The sequence below is a fragment of the Sarcophilus harrisii genome, chromosome 3 (genome assembly GCF_902635505.1).
Source record: "Sarcophilus harrisii chromosome 3, mSarHar1.11, whole genome shotgun sequence".
NCBI lineage: Eukaryota > Metazoa > Chordata > Mammalia > Dasyuromorphia > Dasyuridae > Sarcophilus > Sarcophilus harrisii.
This window is the reverse complement of record NC_045428.1, coordinates 191,646,038-191,668,295: the sequence shown is the minus strand read 5'-3', so window position 1 is coordinate 191,668,295 and position 22,258 is coordinate 191,646,038. Positions and strand designations below refer to the sequence as shown.

At 37.2% G+C, this 22,258-nt stretch overlaps 1 protein-coding gene across 16 annotated transcripts in view; it reads left to right on the top strand.

Annotated features, from left to right (window-relative positions):
- Positions 1-22,258, top strand: part of NSUN3 (NOP2/Sun RNA methyltransferase 3) — a 351,925-nt gene that overhangs the window by 137,285 nt on the left and 192,382 nt on the right. For 4 of the 16 annotated variants that reach the window (XM_023501300.2, XM_023501304.2, XM_023501299.2 and 1 more), the window contains one exon: positions 17,876-17,923. The exons of 7 other annotated variants lie outside the window; for them this stretch is intronic. In XM_023501300.2, coding sequence (XP_023357068.1) covers positions 17,876-17,923 — 48 coding nt within the window. Of the gene's footprint in view, positions 1-937; positions 1,193-15,310; positions 16,505-17,875; positions 17,924-22,258 lie in introns of those variants that run through there. 5 more of the 16 variants (XM_031958898.1, XM_031958896.1, XM_012547177.3 and 2 more) reach the window with 5 other exon arrangements.

Below are 22,258 nucleotides of genomic sequence, written 5' to 3'. Positions count from 1 at the left end.
GTCCAAATCATTATCCAATGAGTATAAATGATATGATACTGACACCTTCTCATCCAATGAACAGTTGAAATAGGTTGTTTGCGGATACAAGGATGATTATGGTGAATAAGAAAATAATTAAGTATTTGAAAAAACGGTGAATATTTGGGTCGTTATGTATATATCAAATGGAGAATTCTAGAATGGATCATGTGAAGTATAATGCAATGGGATAAAGATGATGGAGAAATAGTCTAGTTTAAAGCTTATTGTTAAGCTAAATGTATTTATAGAAAATCATTGTCAATTTGTAATTGTAGATTCTTGTCCAGAGTAGATAAACAGGGTTAAGGGGATAAGGCTAGTGAAGAAGGCAAGTTTAACTATAGTTTTACATAATAATGGGAAGTTAGTGGTTTTGTGCGGTAGAAGTATGTTATAGGCTAAAGGGAAAGTAAGTATAATGATGGCTAGTAGAAGAGAAGAATTCAATAAATAGTTAATTACTTTTATTTGGAATTGCACCAAAATTTTCGGTTCCTAAGACCAATGGATGACTATTATCCTTTAAAAGTGAGAAAGCTATGTGGTTTAAGCATGGGGTCAAGAGTTATTATCCATTACTTCATGTGTCAGGGAATCCAATGATTCCTGCAAGTTTTGAAGTCCTGCAATAGTCTTATCAACAATTTTTCATCTTAGGGAATCTACTGATTCCTGCAGATTTTGAAGTCCTGTATCAGTCTTATCATGACACAGGGAATTCAATGATTCCTGCAGGTTTTGTAGTTCTGTAACAGTCTTATCAACAATTTTTCATCTCAGGGAATACAATGGTTCCTGTGGGTTTTAAAGTCCTGCAACAGTCTCATTATCAGCTATGCTCTTTCAGTATCATATGTTTCTTAGGTCTTCTTTGTTTTGAGATTTTTTCTCTTTTTCTTTCTCTCTCACTTAGACAAGAAGAATCTGGCTTGTTGGCATTCATCTGATTCCTTCTCCCTCTCTAGAGATACAAGCAAGTGCTTTCCCCCAAGCAGTTAACATATCTAGTCTCGTCCATTCACCACTTTCATGATTTCTCCTCATCACCTGGTGATTATGTTGGAGCTGCTTGCACTGAACACTGCCCTTCTGTCAGGTTAACAAGTCTGTATTTTCCCCAAATGTAATTTCTTTCTGCCATGTGATTGCTTTTTGACTGATTGATCATATCAGAGTATTGAGCTTCTAAAGATTCTCTGGGTGTAAACTTGATTGCCATTATGCCCCACCTGTTTTTTGTTTGAGATCTTGGAACTGGGCCCTGCCTCTCGTTTCCCTGGGTCAAGTGGCCCAGTGGAAGCCCTTGTTGCATTTTGTACATAGGGTTTTGGGTCTTGTTCTTACCCTGTCTTCTCACCTCTATACCTACATTGAGCTTTCAATTGCCCTACTGTGCCCACACTGAAAGCACTGACAAGTCTCTCTGGAAGTCCCTTGCCAAGAGGGACCACGTCTTCCCTTGTTCTGCATCATAGCTTGGGTATAAAAGGCTTTTGTGTCTATGGTAGCACAGGGTCTTATGATCTCCTTAAAAGAGCATCCTTGTGTAGCCCCAGAATAATTCTTCTACAAACCTCATTAGCATTTTCTTTAGCCAGTTGTCTTATCATAATTCTTGTAACTGCATTTTCACCGATGGTTCTTGTGACAGCTGTCTGCAAACGTCCCACAAAATCAGCAAAGGGTTCATTTGGACTTTGCTCTATTTTTGTGAAGGCTTCTCCTCTATCTTTTTCTGGGAAGGAGCCCCATGCTTTGATAGCAGCAGCTGCAATTTGCTCATATGCTATCAGTGCTGAAGCATTTGCATACTGACCTTTACCTGTTAGTTGGTCAAAAGTGATTTGTATATTAACTCCAATTTGCCTATTTTGTTGGGCTTGTATTCTACATAATTCACTATACTCAGAAAGCTACAAGTTTTGTCCAGGTTCTAAACATCTCTTTGATATAGATTTCCAATCACTAGGAGTTAAGATTTCATAAGGCAAATTCTGTAATAACATCTTAACATAAAATGATGTAGCCCCATAAAGAGTGCAAGTCTTTTTTAAATCTTTGATAATTTCCAGATCAAAAGGAGTGTATCTTCTCATGGCTTGACCTGAAGAATCAAATTCTTCAATCACAGGGTATGCATTTATTTTTATTTTTTTAAATCTTTTTTTAAAATTTATTTTTATTATAGCTTTTTATTTAGAAGTTATATGCATGGGTAATTTTATAGCATTGACAATTGCCAAACCTTTTGTTCCAATTTTTCCTCTCCTTCCCCCTCCCGCCTCCCCCAGATGGCAGGTTGACCAATACATGTTAAATATGTTAAAGTATAAATTAAATACAAAATAAGTATACATGTTCAAACAGTTATTTTGCTGTACAAAAAGATTTGGACTCTGAAATAGTGAACAATTAGCCTGTGAAGGAAGTCGAAAATGCAGGTGGACAAAAATAGAGGGTTTGGGAATTCTATGGAATGGTTCTTAGTCATCTCCCAGAGTTCTTTTGCTGGGTGTAGCTGGTTCAATTCATTCCTGCTCCATTGGAACTGATTTAGTTCATCTCATTGCTGAAGATGGCCAGGTCCATCAGAATTGATCATCATGTAATATTGTTGTTGAAGTATGTAATGATCTCCTGGTCCTGCTCATTTCACTTAGCATCAGTTCATGTAAGTCTCTCCAGGCCTTTCTGAAATCATCCTGTTGGAGCAATAATATTCCATAATATTTATATGCCACAATATATTCAGCCATTCTCCAATTGATGGGCATCCACTCAGTTTCCAGTTTCTGGCCACTACAAAGAGGGCTGCCACAAACATTCTGTATGCATTTATTTTTAAATCAAATATATCCTGTCCTTTTTTAGCTTTAATTAGTACCTTTTGTAATTTTGTCATAGGCTGCTTCATATGTGGTGCTGATTGTGTCACTGCCCCTCCTCCTCCTCCTTTTCCCTCCACCCATGAAGGGTTAATTGAGGGGGGAGGGTTATGAGATGGGGAATGCCCTAATGGCTCCTGCTATGAACCACCATATTCCTTAATTTCATCAGAATTGTATTTAAATCCATTCTTGTCTAATTTTTCATCCTTTTCACCTAGTTTATCAGTATCCTCCTCCTCCTGTTCTTTCTTCTTTTTTCTTATTCTAATACTTATATAATTCCTTAAAGCCAATTGTATTAAGTTATATGTATAGAATGTTTCTTTAGAAATTGAATTAGGACCATTATCATTGTAATATTCACTTAGTTGTTACCCTACTAATTTTCCATTCATCTGGATCTAATTCTTTTTCCTTAGAGAACCAAGGAGATGTGTATTGTAATGTTTCTAAAAGTTCAATGATCTGCTCCCAAGTTACAATTAAACTTTGATTTTTTGTGAGTTTAACTATGCTTTTGATACATTTTCCTTGAGGTGGAAAAGGCTCCTTTCTAAACATTTGAACCATTTCAGCTGAAATATGCTTTAGCCCTTAACAAAGTTTTCTTCTTATCTATTTTTGTACTCACCCTAATTCTGGGTCACAGAGGTAGGTACTTAATCCCACATTCACAAACCAAAATGTAACGTACCTATTGTTTTTTGGAGGTCTCTGGAGCAGCCTTTGTTTCAGCTCAGTAATCACCACGAGAATAGCCAGGAATAAAGTCCAGATTCTTTATTGTTTCCTTGACTGGGGCTGGGCAGCTTTCTGGAGAGCCTTTCAGACCAGCCTTCGTCTCAGTGGGGGAGGTGCAGGAGGCCAGCCACCACAGTGGTATGAGATGAAGTGAATGAATCTTTCTCTGTCCCTGACTGAGTTTGCCCTACCTTATATGCTCTACACTGAGTATAAACTAATCATTTTATCACTAGGAAACCATTATTTGTTGTAAGATTAAATCAATTATACTGAACTTAGAGAACTATTAGTCACCATGCTAAACTAGATAACCATTGTCTTATCAGTTCCACTGAGTTAACATCTTGTAAGAATTCTTGTTTTAAGTACAGAGTTCTGGCCCATAACAGCATATAAATAACATCTTATTTTATGCATCCAAGTGCTTTTCTCATTTAACCATCTTTTCCAGTGATTAAAAAAAATCCTAAAGATGGAATTTTATTTTCCTGAAGAACTTGAGAAAGTCTAAAAGTGATTTCTGAAGCAGAGATAGGGATTTTGTTCCTTACATAGAAGACACACTATAGTTTGAAAAACAATATCTGGCACTTTATCAGGATGTTACAATAGATACCTAATCATTTGGCTAATAGGAAACTAAAACACTTTAGAGAATGATAGATTGAGAAGTATGACAGTCCTTCATGTTTATTCATTTCATTGTTGTGATGCTAACCAATGGGCCTATTAAGAGCCTGAATACTTAAATAGGTCAGGAATTTCAACTTTAAATTATTTGCTTAACTTATAAATCACTTTTGAGGAAAAATATACAATAAAACCTTATTATTTTAAAGGGAACTATAATAGACATCTTCTTGTATCCAAAGGACTTTATATGACAGGGGCATTGGATTTATTCTGTTTGACATCAAAGAGCAATGAATGAAAGTTACAGGGAGATAAATTTTGCTTTAATATAAGGAAGAATTGTCTGTAGTAGAAAGTCAAGGTTTCACACATAATATTCTTTCTGTTCTACTTTGATTATGGAAGTTCTTTGTTTTTGGTGTTTGTAAATTAAAACAAAATTTTAACTAAATTTTAAAATCTTTATACTCTGTCCACCTCTTTGTCTAAAGACACAGACTGGCAGGCAGATAAGTAGGAAATCAGACAGACAGGCAAACAGACACACATACCAATAACTTTAAGCAAAGTTATCAAGAAATGAATGTCATGCCTTGTGGAGGAGCAGATTTCCCATCCTTTGATAGTTTGAATGGACTGGATAGCTTACTTTTCAGGGGTGTTATAGGAAATTTTTTCATGGAGTGGAATGATCCTTACAATCCAGAATCTTAAAGAGGAATCCTGGCACCTTGGGCAAATAAATTTGGGGCTGATGAGGGGGGATGTGTTGGAATCTTAGTATCAACTCAACTTGAAACAAGGTGAAAACTCAAGGGTGATGTCAGAATCCTGGTGTTAATTCAATAGAATTGATAAAGTGCTTATTGGTTCACATCTTAGAGTGAATCCTTACAAGGTGATAAGTTGCTAATACTGATGGAAACAATGCTTGTGTTCACATCTTTAGAGAACTCATGAGTATCTAAGTACTCAATGGAGTTCACACATGTAGGGCTTAGTCTGAATTCACACCTCTTTGAGGACCAGAGAACGCTCTGGGAGATAACCCAGAATCCCTCTCCCTCCAGAAGGCGGAGTTAACCTTTGGGAGATCACATAAATAGGGGGAGGTCTTGGAGCTTGAGACAGACTGGAGATTGAAAAGCCACAAGTCAGAGCTGATTGGAGGCTGAAGAAAGCAGAGGCAGAAGCTAAGGACAAATCTGCAAGATCTCTTGGAGCCAGGCAGAGAGATAGGCCTCAACTAACCAGGTTAATTTGGAAGGAGAAATAAACGTTTGCATTTTTACCAGCTGGCTGAGATTTTGGAGTAATTATTTATTTCAGTGAGACTAAGGCTGCCTCCAGGAAAACTTTCACAGGAATGAATGTGGAGTATGACAATTTCCTACAGTAGGAGTCTCTAAATTTGGAACTGGGACTTTACCCCATGGTTGGAGAGCAAGGAATGAACTGACTTCCCTAAATGTGTTTGATCAGTCAGTCAGGGGATAGGAAGTGCATCTCAACTCTATTCTCTTCCCTTTTTAGTTAATTGTATATTTGTCCAAGTTCTATCTTTTTGTAAAATGCAATTTTGTCTATATTAATTCTATTTAATATACTCCAGTGGCTCCTTGGACCACTTGGACCACTCTTGGACCAAATATTGTTTTATCTCAATTTTTTTAAAAAAAAGTTTTTATTTGTTTTATTTCATACACAATACATATATAATTATTATAGATTATATTTGTATGTTTTATAAATAAGTAAAAATGAGCATATTCCTTATATTGCATGTCTGAGCAAAAATATTTTATTGCTTAGGATGCACAGTTCAAAAGTTTGAAAATCAGTGCCTCAGAGAGTTCAATTTATGCCTTCATGGGAGGTAGGGAAAAGGTAGATAAGTCCAAGAAAGACAGTCTAACACAAGTTCAGTCATAAGACATCATCTGCCTCTTCCTTCTCTTTTCACTTAACACTTCATTTGCTCAACATTTCCTGGGACCACTTCTTCCAACCCCCTAAAGTTGAAGGTTTGTATAAATAGTGTCAGGAGAAGGGGTAGTCTGTTCCCTCATTCTCTTCCCTGACTTCTGTTGGCCTATGACTCTATGTTCTCCCACTTTTCTGGGGCCCATCTTCTACCATACTCCTCACAGGAGTGCAGGTAGGTAAAAAGCCTCAAGGCATAAGATAAAAGACACAGCATTCTTTTTTTTTTTTTTTTTTTTTTTTTTTTTTTTGCATCAGGAGAAAACACATATGAAAATGAATATCACAGAGTCATGGGATGTTCCTAATTAAGGACAAGGAAATTATTTTTGCTCAACAGTGAAATCCTTAGTTTCCTCAACTGCCCTCATTTCAAGGCAAAGAGTTTGCCCTGTTTAATTATAACATGATTGTTAAGTCCAAGCTAGTTCCCTGGAGGCCTCAGGATCAGCCAGAGTCGAGATAAGTCCTTGGTCTTTAGGGGGAGAAGTGAAGGAAACAGGCAAATTGCCAGGAATTTTGCCAAAGATCTCTTCTCAATTCTGGAGTCCAGAATCTCCATCTTTCTCCTCCTCCTCATTCTGCTGCCAAGTGACTCTGGCCTATCTCACCCCACCCTCTAATCCTTGCCTACAATTGATTATCTTAACACCAAACATTGAGCCCACATTAATTGTGAGAAGAGCCATTTATCCAAACATATGCTAATAAAGTAATTGTCTCATATCGAATAGGTAGTTAGCCTTAAGTGCTCAGCTGTCTGATTCAAGTACACCTTTTCATACTTTCAGCCCTTTACACATGAGATCATTGTAATGCCTGAGTATCAAGTTTGGATTTACTTCCTCAAGCTTAATCAGTGCTACTGTAGGAAGGGGAAAGATTTTGTAGTCCTTTAGTAAGTGACCCCACATTGACTCAATGGATATAAGTAGACTCCTTTTGAACATAGTTCTAGCTGACCTTTGCAAGCCTAGTATTGTTCTATCTCTGACATAGAGTTGCCCACGTTTCAAGATTCTTGACCCCTCACATGGCTCTGTAGATTCTTCAGAAACAATTCCAATTGTCTTCTGTCCTTATTTGGCAAATGTCCTTTTAAAACATCCTTTCCATGCCATGGTTGAATAGAATTTCTTTAAATTTTTCATAAGTCTCATTTCACAATAAATAGTGTGACTGCCTTGCCCATGGATATTTATTAAGTCTATGGTGACACGTGTTTATGAGTCATTTACCAAGTTTGAAGTGGATGAATTCTTCATAAGCTGGACTCTTCATATATTCTATTAGGTGGCTAGGAGGTCACATCAGTAGCTTAAGACTTGATTCTTCCTCCGCCCAAGACCCCTCTAATGGCCAAATGTCAGGGATAATTTCCTTGCCTTTTAAGTGAAAACAAACAAAACTCATCAAGCCTATATGGCTGAGACTCTGATGGATTTTGTGTGCTGTTAAGATTGTAGGTACAGTACAGAAATGTGTTAAGAGGAGTAGTATGAAATGAATAGAAGGGTAGGTTCCTGTTAGGATATAGGCAATTTTAAAAGGAAAACTAAGGATATGATGTTTTCTACTAGGCACTGGGGAACCACTTATGGTTTTTGAGTTAGGGCATGACATGATTATGCCTTTATAAATAGTACTTTGGAAATTGTATGAAGGATGAATTGAAGAGGGGAGAGTCTAGAAGTGAGGTGACTAGTTTGAAATCTCTTAAAATAGTTCTAACTGGAAAAAGTAAGAACTTCAATTAAGGTAGAGGCAGTGGGAATGAGAAAAGAGAAATAAGAGAGATGTAGAAGCAGAAATGACAGACCTTTCTGTGAAGACCGTGTATTTTTAAATCAGCAGGAGTCAGGAATTCAGGTTAGGGGAAAATCGTCAGTCTTTATTCTCAGTGAAGAAGGATCAGAGGTGGAAGATAATTGGCGATAGCAATGTGTGCAGCTGAGTCAAGAAGCTAGCTAGATCAGCAGCCACATGACCAGCAGCTAGGAGTATGAAACCCAGGCCCAATCTCTCCCAGCTTCTCTTCCTGTCTCTCTCTGCCTCCATCCACCAAAATCGTCATTTCCTATACAACACATCAGGACTTGCATGGAGAGTGGGCAGGGACCATTCTTTATCCAATCCTGTATATTAATAGAGTATAGCCCAATTACTATTTAGCCTCACGTACTTGGGACCTCAGTGCATCAACTCAAACCTCAGCCCATTACATCTCCCATTTTCTTTTATTTTAGAACACCGGTGGTCATGCCATCCCTGACTCCTCAGGGAGGTCAGAGCCCCCAAGGGGAGGTGATCACAGCCTCCCTAACTTCTCAGGGAAGGAGGTGAAAGCACCGAAAAGGAGGTGATCACAGCCTCCCTGACTTCTCAGGAAAGGCGATAAAAGCACTAAAAAGGAGATGATCATGCCCTCCCTGACATCTCAGGAAGGGAGATGAAAAGCACAAAAGGGAAGTGGGGGTTGCTAGCGGGTTTCTGGGCTGAAGGGTCTTATTATGCACAAACCCATCAGCATGGGAGGTATTACACAAGCACATAGCAATAACGCAGAGGCTATTAGGGATGACCCTCCCCTCAGTCAGTGCAGGCTCGATGTGGTGTAACAAACATGAATTGTACACACAAGTAGCGGAATAGCAAACAATATAAATCAACATGGTGTTGGAAAAGATCACCAGAAGTCCTAGAAGGTGGGTATGTAAACAACAGTCACACATACACCTTCTTCAGCAGCCAAGAGATAGTCCAAAACCAATCTATTGTCCATTGTTTCACATGTCAGGGAATCCAATGATCCCCCTGAGTTTTTGAAGTCCTGAAAAAGTCTTTTTATGTGTTAGGGAATCCAATGATTCCAGCAGATTTTGAAGTGTTGTAACAGTCTTATCATTTCTCAGAGAATCCAATGATTCCTGAGAGTTTTCAAGTCCTATGTCTCAGAGAATCCAATGATTCCTGAGGGTTTTCAAGTCCTATGGCTCAGAGAATCCAATGATTCCTGAGGGTTTTCAAGTCCTATGGCTCAGAGAATCCAATGATTCCTGAGGGTTTTGAAGTCCAACAATCTTTGATGTCCATGAGTCAAACGCTATAATTACCACGCTCTTTCTTTCTTTTTTTTTTTTTTTTTTAACTACCACGCTCTTTCAGTGGTGAGCACAATCAGCAAAAGAACCACCCGATATTTCTTGGGTCGTCTCCTTTGTTTCAAGGGTCTGCTCCGTCTCTCTGCGATGGACAAGGCAAATATGGCTAGTTGGCACCCATCTGATTCCTTCTCCACCTGTAGAGATACAAGCAAACCCTCTCCCCAAAGCAGTTAGTCTATCTGGTCCTTTCCACTCACCACTTTCTGGGTCTCTCCACATCACCTGGCGATTATCTAAAGATAGTGGAGCTGCTTGCACTGGACAGTGACCTTCCGGTGGGTTATAAAACCTGTCTGCCGGAGCCAGTGCATCTTTGTAAAAAATCAAGAAGTTTATAGTATAAAGAGCTAGATTTAGAAGTTCTCTAGGGTTACCTGTGGCTCCCCATTTCTTTTGTTTTTGGAGGAGCGTCTTAATATCTCTGTTTCTCCTCTCCACTATTGCCTGTCCTTGAGGATTAAAAGGTATGCCCGTGGTGTGTAAAATCTTATACTGTGCACAAAAGTGTGCAAAATGTTTCGAAGTATAAGCAGGACCATTGTCTGTTTTTATTGCTTGTGGCACACCCATAATGGCAAATGCTTGTATGAGGAATTCAGTGACCACTCGGGCTGTCTCTTTTGCTGCTGGTATTGCAAAAGTGAATCCCGAAAAGGTGTCTACCACAACATGGATGAAAGACAGACGACCAAAAGATTTATAATGGGTCACATCCATTTGCCAGATTTCATTGGGTCTCAAACCACGAGGGTTCTTCCCTGGAGGCAGTGTAGGAGCGTGGAAAGGAAGGCAAGCCGTACAGGCTTTTACTATGCTTCTAGCTTTCTCTCTTGTTATTCCAAATTGTAAACGTAAAGCTCGAGCAGCCTGATGATATTTAGAATGAGATGCCTGGGCTTCCTGGAATAAAGGGGTATTGACCAACATAGTTAGAAGGCTATCTGCCTTTGAATTGCCATCAAATATGGGACCCGGCAGTCCACTATGAGAATGGACATGTAATATATAGATCTTACCTGGATGCTTTCTCACTTGCTCTTGAAGTTTCTTAAAGAGCTGATATATATTAGAGGCTGCAAATTTTATTTGGGCTGTGGCAATTCTTTGTACCACACCTACTGAATAGGCTGAATCAGATATTATATTTATGTCTCCTGGATAATAAGTAAGAGCTAGAATGATCGCGTACAATTCATTCTGCTGAGTGGACTGAAAAGGAGTTCTAACTACTCTCTTTATAGTTAGATCATGAGAGTAAACAGCACAAATATTATGTTTGGATGCATCCGTGAAGATAGTTGGTCCTTTAAGAGGAACTTTAGAAACTTTTTTTTCAAGAATCCATCGCCAATCATGTAATAGTCTAGTTATCTTTAATGGAGACCCATGTAAAAAATTTGGAGCCATGGCTAATAAAATTTGCCACTCTGGGATGGTCTCACAACACACATTAATTTGTGTATTGGTATAAAAGGTGTATATCTTGTCAGGTCTTGTCCCAGATAATTGTACTGCTTGCTTAGTGGCCTTTAATAAAATTCTAGCCACAAGCACTGGGTAGGGTGTAAGGCTTTGTTCTGGTTGTGCCGGGAGGTTCACCCACTCTATCACACTGTCTCCTTGATTAAAGACTGCTGTGGGTGCCTCTTGTGTGGCAAAAACTGATATCTCCAAGGGTTTTTGAGTGACTCTTTCAACCACATTAGATAAAGCCAGTTCAACTTCTCTCAAAGCCTTTTGAGCTTCTTTTGTAAGCTGGCGTGGTGAATTTAAAGCACTGTCTCCCCTTAAAATGTCATATAACGGTTGTAACTGATAGGTAGTCAAACCTAACACTGGTCGCATCCATTGGATATCTCCTATCAATTTCTGAAAATCATTCAATGTGTTTAGCTTTTCTGTTCTTAAGGAGAGTTTTTGAACTGTAAGCACCTTAGGGTATACTTCATATCCTTAATATTGAAAAGGAACATGTCTTTGAATTTTTTCTGGTGCTATGTATAATTTGTAATTCCTTAGTGTTTCTATGGTCTTTTGTAGACATGCTTCTAACATTTGTTCCTCAGGTACACATCCCAATATGTCATCTATGTAATGTAATAGTATAACTTTTGGGAATGTTTTTCTTACTGGAGCAAGAGCAGCAGCAAAATACATTTGACACATAGTAGGGCTGTTTTGCATTCCCTGTGGCAAAACTGTCCATTCATATCTTTTTATAAGGCTCAGCTAAGTTAACGCTGGGCACTGAAAAGGCAAATCTTTTCATATCCTCCTTATCCAGAGGGATAGAATAGAAACAATCCTTAATATCTATGACCCAAAGAGGCCATTCTCTAGGCAACTGAGTAGGAGATGGAAGTCCAGGCTGAAGAGTTCCCATAGTTTCCATCTGTTCATTCACTTTTCTTAAATCCATTAACATTCTCCATTTTCCAGATTTCTTTTTCACAACAAACACTGGGAACGGATTAGGAAGGTTTTTAATGCCTTGGTCGCTGCTCCCAAACATATCTAAAAGGCCAATTTTATTGTTACTTAAGGGCCACTGTTCTATCCACACTGGTGTATCAGTTTTCCATTGGATAGGAACAGGTGAAAGTGTTGGCAGGCCTTCAACAGCAGCCCTGCTTAAAAAACCAAAGTACTAATTTTTAACCCTAATTGCTGTAAAACATCTCTTCCCCACAGATTGATGGGGATTTTTTCTACTATAAAAGGAGTAAAAACTCCTGTTTTGCCTTCAAAAGTCCATCTCATAGAGGCAGCACTAATTTCAGCTGCTATTGATCCTCCTACACCAGACATGTAGGTGTCTGCTTTAATCTTTGGCCAGTGACTGGGCCAATTGGCACCTCTAATGACCGTCCGATCTCCACCAGTGTCTACCAGTCCTTCAAATGGAAGGCCATTTATATAGATCGTAAACATGGGTCGGTCAGTTGTTACAGCTGCTGTTCAATATATTGCTGGATTTTGTGATCTGAAATCGGAATCTGGGTGACTATCACCAAGCTGCTTGTTAGGATTCTGTATGAGTAAACCTGATGCTACTATTTCTCCTGGGTGATAAGTCCCACATTGTCTGCCTGTATTGGTGACTGGGATATTATCTACACATTCCCCAGTTTCCCATATCAGTGTGTGGATGGACACTGTTTTGTACGTACTCTCAGGAGGTAAAATGGTGAAGCCTACTGTGCCTGGAGGCAAAGGATCCATAGGTGGAGAGGAACAGATTTCACCTCTCCAGGGAGTATCTCAGTTGTCTCAGCTGCATACAACTCTATTCTCCCTAATTGTAATCCCTTTCTCCCATCATATGGCTTCCTGGCTGATTGGTCATATTGGGGTATTGGCCGTCTAGGCACTCTCTGGGTGCACCATTGGCTGCCATCATGCCCCAAGTGTTTTTTGCCTGGGGCCCTGGGGCTGGGCCCCTCATCCCGTTTCCCTGAACCTGTCTACATTCTGAGGCCCAATGGAAGCCTCTGTTGCATTTTGGACATGGGGTGCTGGGTCTTGTTCTCCCACCCTGCTTTCTCACTCTACCTCTATACCAACATTGAGCTTTCAGATGCCCTACTTTACCACACTGAAAGCATTGACGTGTCTCTCTAGAAGTCCCTTGCCAGAAGGGACCCTGTCTACCCATGTTGGGATCTTGGGAAGTCTGTATCATACTCTGGCTATAAAAGGCATTTGTGCCCACTGTGGCACAGCGTCTTATGAACTCTAAAGGAGCATCCTTGCGCAGTCCTAGTATAATTCTTCTACACACCTCATTAGCATTTTCCTTAGCAAGTTGCCTTATTAAAACATCTGTTGATGAATTTTCCCCATTAGTTCTTGTGATAGCAATCTGCAAATGTCCCACAAAGTCAGCAAAGGGCTCATCTGGCCCTTGTGTTATTTTTGTGAAGGCCTCACCTTTGTCATTTTTATTGTGAATCGAAGCCCACGCTTTGATAGCATTAGCAGCAATTTGCTCATATGCTGCTACTGAATAATTAATCTGTGCTGTGATGTCTGCATATGGACCTATACCTGTTAGTAGGTCATAGGTGATTTCAGCATGAACAGCATTTTGACTATTTTGTTGGGCTTGTATCCTACAGAGCTCACTATATTCAGAAAGCCACATGTAATTTTGTCCAGGTTCTAGGCATACCCTTGCTATAGATTTCCAGTCATTAGGAGTCAAGATTTCAAAAGCCAAATTTTGTAATAGCATCTTAACATAAACTGATGTAGCCCCATAAAGAGTACAAGCCTTTTTTAGGTCTTTGATGATTTCTATGTTAAAAGGGGCATATCTTCAACTTTGTTGACCGGAGTCATTAAACTGGGAAATTACAGGAAAGATATGTGGCTGGAGCTCCCTAACGTCCACGCTCTTTTCTTTGGCCTTCATTAAGCCCTCTTGTAATCTACTCATAATTGGATATTGGGGATGCTGGGGGGGAGGTGCTGGTGCTGTCACTGCCCCCCCCCCCACTGCCCCTCCTCCCTCCATCCTGGAGGGTGGAGTTGATGGAAGAGAGTCAATCACTTGCTCCTGAGGTGGGGATGAAGCTGCCTCCTGAGGTGGAAAGTCACCACATCCTTGCTCACTTAAGTCTCCATGCCCTGTGGGTATATTGTCATTAATCTCTTCATTGCCTTCCTCCTTAATATCAGACCTTCCTCTTTGGCTACTCTGAGCGGGAGCAATGGGTTTTTTCTTTCTTCTAGGGATAGGGTTTCTTAATGCTAACTGAATTATATTGCATAAATAAAATACCTCGATGGAAATTGAATGAGGACCGTTTTCATTGTAATATGCAGACCCCTGTTGTCCAACCAGGGACCAGATATCTCGAGAGATCTGCTCCTGCTCTACGAACCAAGGGGAGATGCGGTTTAATGTACCCAGAAGTCCAGCTCCCTGTTCCCAAGTTATAAGTAACCCTTGTCCTTCTGTCAGCTTAAGCATGCTTTCTATAGCACCACTCGTGGGTGGGGTTGAAGGGGTTGAAGGGGTTGAAGGGGTTGGGGGCAGGGATGGAGAGTCTTTAGCTAGCATTTGTCCCATTTTAGCCAAAAAAAAAAAAGATTACTGGTTTAGTTTTTAAGAAAATAAGTTCCCTGTTTGTCTATTAACAATACTCACCCAAGTTCCTGGTCACCGGAGACTTCTTCAGTCCTTAGTTCCCACCATTGGGCGCCAAATGTGAAGACCATGTATTTTTAAATCAGCAGGAGCCAGGAATTTAGGTTAGGGGAAAATCGTCAGTCTTTATTCTCAGTGAAGAAGGATCAGAGGTGGAAGATAATCGGCGATAGCAATATGTGCAGCTGAGTCAAGAAGCTAGCTAGATCAGCAGCCACATGACCAGCAGCTAGGAGTGTGGAACCCAGGCCCAATCTCTCCCAGTTTCTCTTCCTGTCTCTCTCTGCCTCCACCCACCAAAATCGTCATTTCCTATACAACACATCAGGACTTGCACAGAGAGTGGGCAGGGACCATTCTTTATCCAATCATGTATATTAATAGAGTATAGCCCAATTACTATTTAGCCTCACGTACTTGGGACCTCAGTGCATCAACTCAAACCTCAGCCCATTACACCTTTCTACTGGTTATATGTGAAGAAAGAGTGAGGGACAGGGAGAAATCAAGGATAACTTCCAAGTTTAGAAACTGAATCATTCAAAGATGATCCCATCAACAGAAGTTAGAAAGTAGGAAAATTAAATGATCATATAGCACTTGTTTAGAACAAAAGATTTTTTTAGGAGTAATATTTAATCACTGTCATTGTTTAGAATTGCCAATGTATGATGATGTAAAAAGAAATTTAATTAATTTTGTTGTTTTTAAATTTTTTACAGACATTTAACCACTTTACTGCCTGCTTTTTGGGAACTGGATTGCTTCCATCACTCTGTCCTTGTACACTAGAGAAACATCTTCAATGGTCCTGACTCTGGTTCCTTAGTATTTGAATTCTAGTTGCTTTGCAATTTTTTTTTCCTATGACACAGAATTTCTAGATGTTGACTGTGATAGTCCTGGTTTTCAGTTAGAAATTTCTTTCAGGAATTGGGCAGTGGACTTTTCCCATTTTCACTTTACCCTGGTTATATTTAATCTGATCAGTTTGCTTTTTGATTTCTTTAATTTTGATGATGAGCTATTTTGCTTGGTCATGATTTTCAGGGAGTCTGATGATTGTTATCTCTTCTTGACCTCTTTTGACAGTAAATAACCTTAAATTTTATTCTAATTTTTCAATATTTCAGAAGTATAGATTTATTAGAATTGAGAAGAATTTTTGAAGTGTCTAACAAGTCTAACCCTCTGATTTTACAGAAAAGGAAAATTATGCTTACAGAAGTTAAGTGACTTGTCCAAGATGACATGGCTATTAAATGGCAGGGTTCTTTTACTTTCAATAGGTCATTATACTTCTTTCTTTTGGATATAAGGAAGATGATGAGACACATTAAATGATTTATAAAGATAATTTGGCAATTCAGGCGAAGAAATGAAAACTATTATTTCTTTAGATAGTTAAGATACCGGCCAATAAAAACATCCGGAAATTAATGGAAAACCTTCAGAAAACATATTATAAGAATTGGATTCTCATAGATAATTTAAACAAAACATGTCCAAAATAGAACTCGTTATCTTTCTCCTTCAATCCTCTCTACCTTCTACCTTTCCTGTTACTATAGAGGGCAACACCATCTATACAGTTTCTTAGGCTTTCAACTTAAGACTCATCCTCAACTCTTCATGATTTGACATTCAACATATTTTATTATTTAGACCCTTCTTATCTTTCAAGTCTGCTTACACCTTACTCCCTGAAAGATATTCCTACACAGTGATGTTGGCCTCCTGGCTGCTCTGCAAATGAAACATTACATCTCTTGTTCCTCAGGCACTTTTTTTTCTGGCTATATCCTGGGTAACCTAATACCTCCTCAACTTGGCCTGTTTAATCCCCAACTAAGAGTTCTCTTTTAAAAAGAAGCCTTTCCTAACCCCTCTTAATTTTAGTGCATTTCTTCTATTAATTATTTCCTATTTATCTTGTATATAGCATGTTTGTAAATAGTTGTTTCCATGTTGTCTCCCTCATTAGATTATGATTGTCATGAAGCCAGGTAATGTCTTTTGCTCTTTTTGTATCCCCAAGTACTTAGTACATTGTCAGACACCTGGTAGGCATTAATACATTTTTTATTGGTTGATTTATTAAACTTGTTCTGGAAAAAAGTTTAGGAAAATATTAGATCCCCAGCCAAATCAAAAAGACAATAGCTCTTTGTCATTTCAGCTGCAAAGTTTTATTTTATTAGAAAATTCTAGTATTAATAGAGGAGTTTTTATCTTGTTTTCCCAGGATGTTTTATATAAATGTATTCAATGAAGAAGGATGAAAAAAAAAGTAGGACGAAAGCTTCTCAACTTGAAGTTTTTGTTCTTTGCATCCTAAAGTGCTATTCAGTCAATTGTTAAAGGTTAGAAGGAGGTGAATTGGATGCATATTAAGGGAAAAAAAAGTGACTTGGGGAAAAATGTGACACAAAAGTAATTTTCACTTGAATTTCAAAGAATAAAGAGTGCCTTTTTCTTATTGTCTTAGGAGGTGGGAGCTTTTTCTCATACAGTATTTGCCTAATGAAATAAGATTTGAATTTTTAAAATTAAATTTTAATGTCAAGTTTTTGATATAAGTAAAAAGAAACCCAAAGACAAATCTGAGAACATCTTTTTATCTACAAGCTGATTGTCCTATTAATGCACATTATTAATATGATCATTTAGTATTATATAATATTATTATTCATTCAATAAAACTATAACATTAACATAGTAAAATGATGATATGACTATAAAATCCCATACTCATAAGACTGCCTCATTATGTTAGGCAAACACTATACAGAGAATTGTGGGTCATATAAATATCTCTAATATTATTCATCGACTTTCCTCTAGCAATTGGTTGAAAATATGCTATCGATGTTCTCTTATGAATGACCTAATTTACATTTTGAAATTACATTTCTGTATTTTTTCATTATAATTTAAAGAGGCTTTGATTTACCTCTCTGCTTCAATCTTAGTATTCTTTGGTTCTAATCTTTTATTCCAGTTTTCTTCACTATGTTTAAGCTCTATTTTCTCCTCCCTTTTACTTATTCTTTAAAAATTTTTTGGGGGGATCAGATTCTTAATATCCAATCATAGCAGCAGACAGAATTGCTTTCTAAAGTTAATAATTCTAACCTCAAACAGTACAGAGGTTTTAATTTTTTAATCAGCTCATAATTTATAACTACTTCATGACTGTTATTCATTGATAGTAATGCAACAATAAGTACTAGTGCTATAGGACTGTTTTGCAGAGCAATGTTGTTTCTATTTTGTGGTGTTTCTAGGTAGCAGGTATTCTCAGGAGAATGCAAAGGAATACCCACTACACAAAGGTGAGTGACATTTTTGGCTTTCAGTTTTACATTTCATATATGCATATTCTGTTTCCTGGTAATAAAAAATGAATCATCTACACTAATGAAATGCTACTGGGAAATTCTCAATTAGCCTGATTAATTCACACAGGCAGATTAGCATGGGTCCTTGGGAATTAGATTCAGATCCCAAAGAAATCAGTACAGGAGTCCAAAAAAGAACAAATAAATTTTCTCACCTTACTATTAAAGTGAAATTTTGGTCTAATTATTGCTAGGAATCAAATAATTCTAGAAGTTGTTTTTCATATAACTAAATGGTCATTCTCTTTTGCTCCAGAAATATACTTTAGATTTTTCAAATATAGTATTCAATTTCTGACTTTTTTTAAATAGAGGACACAAAATATGTAGTAACTTGCTATTTTTGATTAGTTGAAAGTATTATTTTTTTTGAATATCAATGTTGGTAGTAAGGATGTAGGGTGAAAGGAGTATAAACTTCCCCCTCCCCTACATAGCAAGTAATCTAATATATGTTAAACATAATAAAAATATGTTAAATCCAATATATGCATACATATTTATACAATTATCTTGCTGCACATGAAAAATCAAAACAAAAAGGAAAAAAGTGAGAAAAAATAAAATGGAAGCAAACCACAAAAAGATTGAAAATGCTATGTTGTGATCCACACTCAGTTCCCTTGGGCTTCTCTTTGGGTGTAGATGGCTCTCTTCATCACAGGATCATTGGAATTGGCCTGATTCATCTCATTGTTGAAAGGAGCCACATCCATCATAACTGATTATCATATAATCTTGTTGTTGCCTTATACAATGATCTCCTGGCTCTGCTATTTCCCTTGGTATCAGTTCATGTAACTCTCTCCAGGGCTCTCTGAAATCATCCTGCTGATTGTTTCTTACAGAACAATAAGATTCTATAACATTCATATATCATAACTTATTCAGCCATTCTCCAATTGTTGGACATCCACTCACTTTCCAGTTTCTTGCCACTACCTGCCACAAACATTTTTGCATATGTGGGTCCCTTTCTCTCCTTTAAAATCTCTTTGCAATACTGGCCCAGTAAAAACACTGCTGGATCAAAGGGTATGCACAGTTTGATAGCCTTTTGGGCACAATTCCAAACTGCTCTTCAGAATGGTTGGATCAGTTAACAACTCCACCAATAATGTATGTGTTCCAATTTTCCCACATCCTCTCCAACATTCCTCATTGTCTTTTCCTCTTATCTTAAGCCAATCTGAGAGGTGTGTAATGGTACCTCAGAGTTGGCTTAATTTGCATTTTTCTGATCAATAGTGATTTAAAGCACCTTGTCATAGGACTAGAAATGATTTTAATCTCTACATCTGAAAATTATCTGTTCATATCCATTGACCATTTATCAATTGGATAATGGCGTGAATTCTTATAAATTCGAGTCAGTTCTCTATATATTTTAGAAATGAGGCCTTTATCAGAAGCTTTGAATGTAAAAATGTTTTCCCAGTTTATTGCTTCCCTTCTAGTCTTGTCTACATTAGTTTTCTTTGTACAAAGACAAAGTTTTAATTTAATATAATCAAAATTATCGATTTTTTGTCAATAACGATTTCCAGTTCTTCTTTGGCCAGAAATTCCTTTCTTCTCCACAGATTGGAGAGGTAAACTATACTTTGTTTTTCTAATTTGCTTGTAATATCACTCTTTATATCTAAATCATGACCTATTTCCACCTTATCTTGGTATACAGTGTGAGGTGAGGGTCAAAGCCTAGTTTCTGCCTTACTTATTTTCAATTTCCCCACCAATTTTTGTCAAATAGTGAGTTGTTATCCCCAAAATGGAGGTCTTTGGGTTTGTAAAATACTAGATAGATATAGTTATTGACTACTTTGTCCTGTGAACTTAATCTGTTCCACTGATAGACTCCTCTATTTCTTAACCAATAGGAAATGGTTTCGATGACTACTGCTTTGTAATATCGTTTTAGAATTGGCACACCTAGGCCACCTTCATTTGCATTTTTTCATTAATTCCTTTGAAATTCTTGACCAGCTCTCCATTTCAAAATATTTTTTCCTAAAGTGAGTGTTCTGAAGTAAGGAAGTATTGTCAAGCAGTACATGTTTCTATTTGAATTTAACACCACTGATGTACAATATCAAATTTAGATTACCAGAACTGGCCCAAGTTAAGCCCAACTAGAACATCCTGAAATTTGCTTTCTAAAAAAAATGTTCCAGCGTTGGGCAAATACGCTTCTTTAAAAAAAAAAAAAAAAGCATTGTACTTTTTATACTGCTTGACAGGACCTCCTTACTTCAGAATACTCTAACACTAATTTGCATTTAGTGGGATAGGGAATTACCTTACATGTGGATTTTAAAGATGCTTTAATCCAAAAGAATCACTTTACATGAAAGCTAGTTTGAATCAAACCTAGAATGTTTTGTGTGATGCTGCTCCTGTGGAGGGATGTATGATATCTGATTAATTGAGACAAAGTTCAGTATATATCCTCATAAGGGATTTACTAAATTGATTTCAGGGACTCTTAGGAGAAACAAAAGGATGGAAAATTTTTCTGAAAGGAAGGAAAAAGTATTTTGAAATGGCAGACATGTAGGTAAACAGTAATACCCAACCTTTTGGGTATCCAATACTTAATATATAGAGAACATTTGCTTTATGAAAGATCATTTTCTCTTTTATACAAAGATCCCCACCCCCATTTGACTATTTCCTTTTTTATCTTAGATGTATTAATTTTGTCTTTGCAGAGACTTTTAGTTCATGTAAGTTTATCTGTTTACCTTTTCTAATTGTCTCTATCCCTTGTTTGGTGATAGATGTGCTGTTGGTAACTGTAAGAGATATATGATTTTGCTGTGAATTGCTCTTGTTCTCACTCTCATGTTTGCTCTCTTCTTAATATTAAGGTTATCTATGTAGAATGTATTATGAAATATATTGTTGGTCTAAACCTAATTTCTGCCAGATGATTTTTTTTTTGTTTTCCCAACAGTTTTTGAGTGAAATTCTTTTTTAAGTAACTCATGTATTCAATTTTATTGAACATTAGATTGTTAAATTCCTTTTTTTCCTGATTTTTCCTTGTCTAATCTCTGCCATTAATATGCCTCTTCATTTTTAATCAGTATCAAATGGTTTTAATGACTGCTGCTTTAATATAGACTAAGATCTGGAAGTACTATTCTTCCTTTGTTCCTCCCTCTTTTGATCATTTCCCTTGATTTTCTAGATATTTTGCTTTTACAAAATGAATATTGTTATATTTTATATAATATCGCTTTAATAATATAATTGATGTAACACTTAAAAGTATAAATTAACACTTTACAGTGTTATCATTATTATTATATTTATGTGACTCAGTCATGAATGCTGTATATTTCCCTAGCTATTTAAATTGTTCTTTGGTTTTTCATGTAGTACTTTCCAATTTGTGTGTGTGTGTGTGTGTGTGTGTGTGTGTGTGTGTGTGTGTGTTTTGGTGGATTGATTTCCAAATGCTTTATGTATTTTACATTTTTTTGGAATATGATTTCCCTTCTTATGATTGTCTCTTGGACAAAAATTGATTTTTGAAGGTTTGTGACCCATAACTTTGTTGGAACTATTGTTTCAGTTGAAGTATTTTTGACATTTCCTTAGAATTTTCTAAGCATATCATCATATCATCAGCAAATAAGGATAATTTTAGTTTTTCTTTTGCCTATTTTTACCTTATTTCTTTTGTCATATTATTGTTGCTATTATTTCCATAACTATATGTAAAATAATAGTATAGAATGGATATCCTACATTTATTGGGGGGAAGTCTGAGTGTAAACCCATTAGATATGATACTTGCTTTTCTTGAAAAAAAAATTGATAGCATTTCCCTTTGAATCCATCAGGATGTCTTTTGTAGTTCCTTTATATCTATTTCTATGTCCTCTCAGAAATTTTAGATGTTATGAGGTGGAGTCTGTGATATTTCAGGCCTGTTTCTCCACTATCACTTCTATTTGATGTCAGTTTTTTGCTTTTGTCTCCTTGTGTACATTTAGAAAGAAGTCTTTTAATAGTCTGTTGTTTGTTTGCAATTCTTGCATTTCTGTTATCTGGAATGTTTGAGAAGAAAATAAATTCTTGAGGTTTGGTTCTCTTTTTAGAAATCTTCAAATGTCTTCCCTTTTCTTTTTGAATGCTTATTTGTTTTTATTTATGGCTGAGCTCAAGATGTTCAAGCTTGGTCACCTCAGGCTATTTCTTGAGTTTCATTGCTCCTTGGAAAACATTTCTTTTCTACAATTTCTGATGGTCACAGAGTAG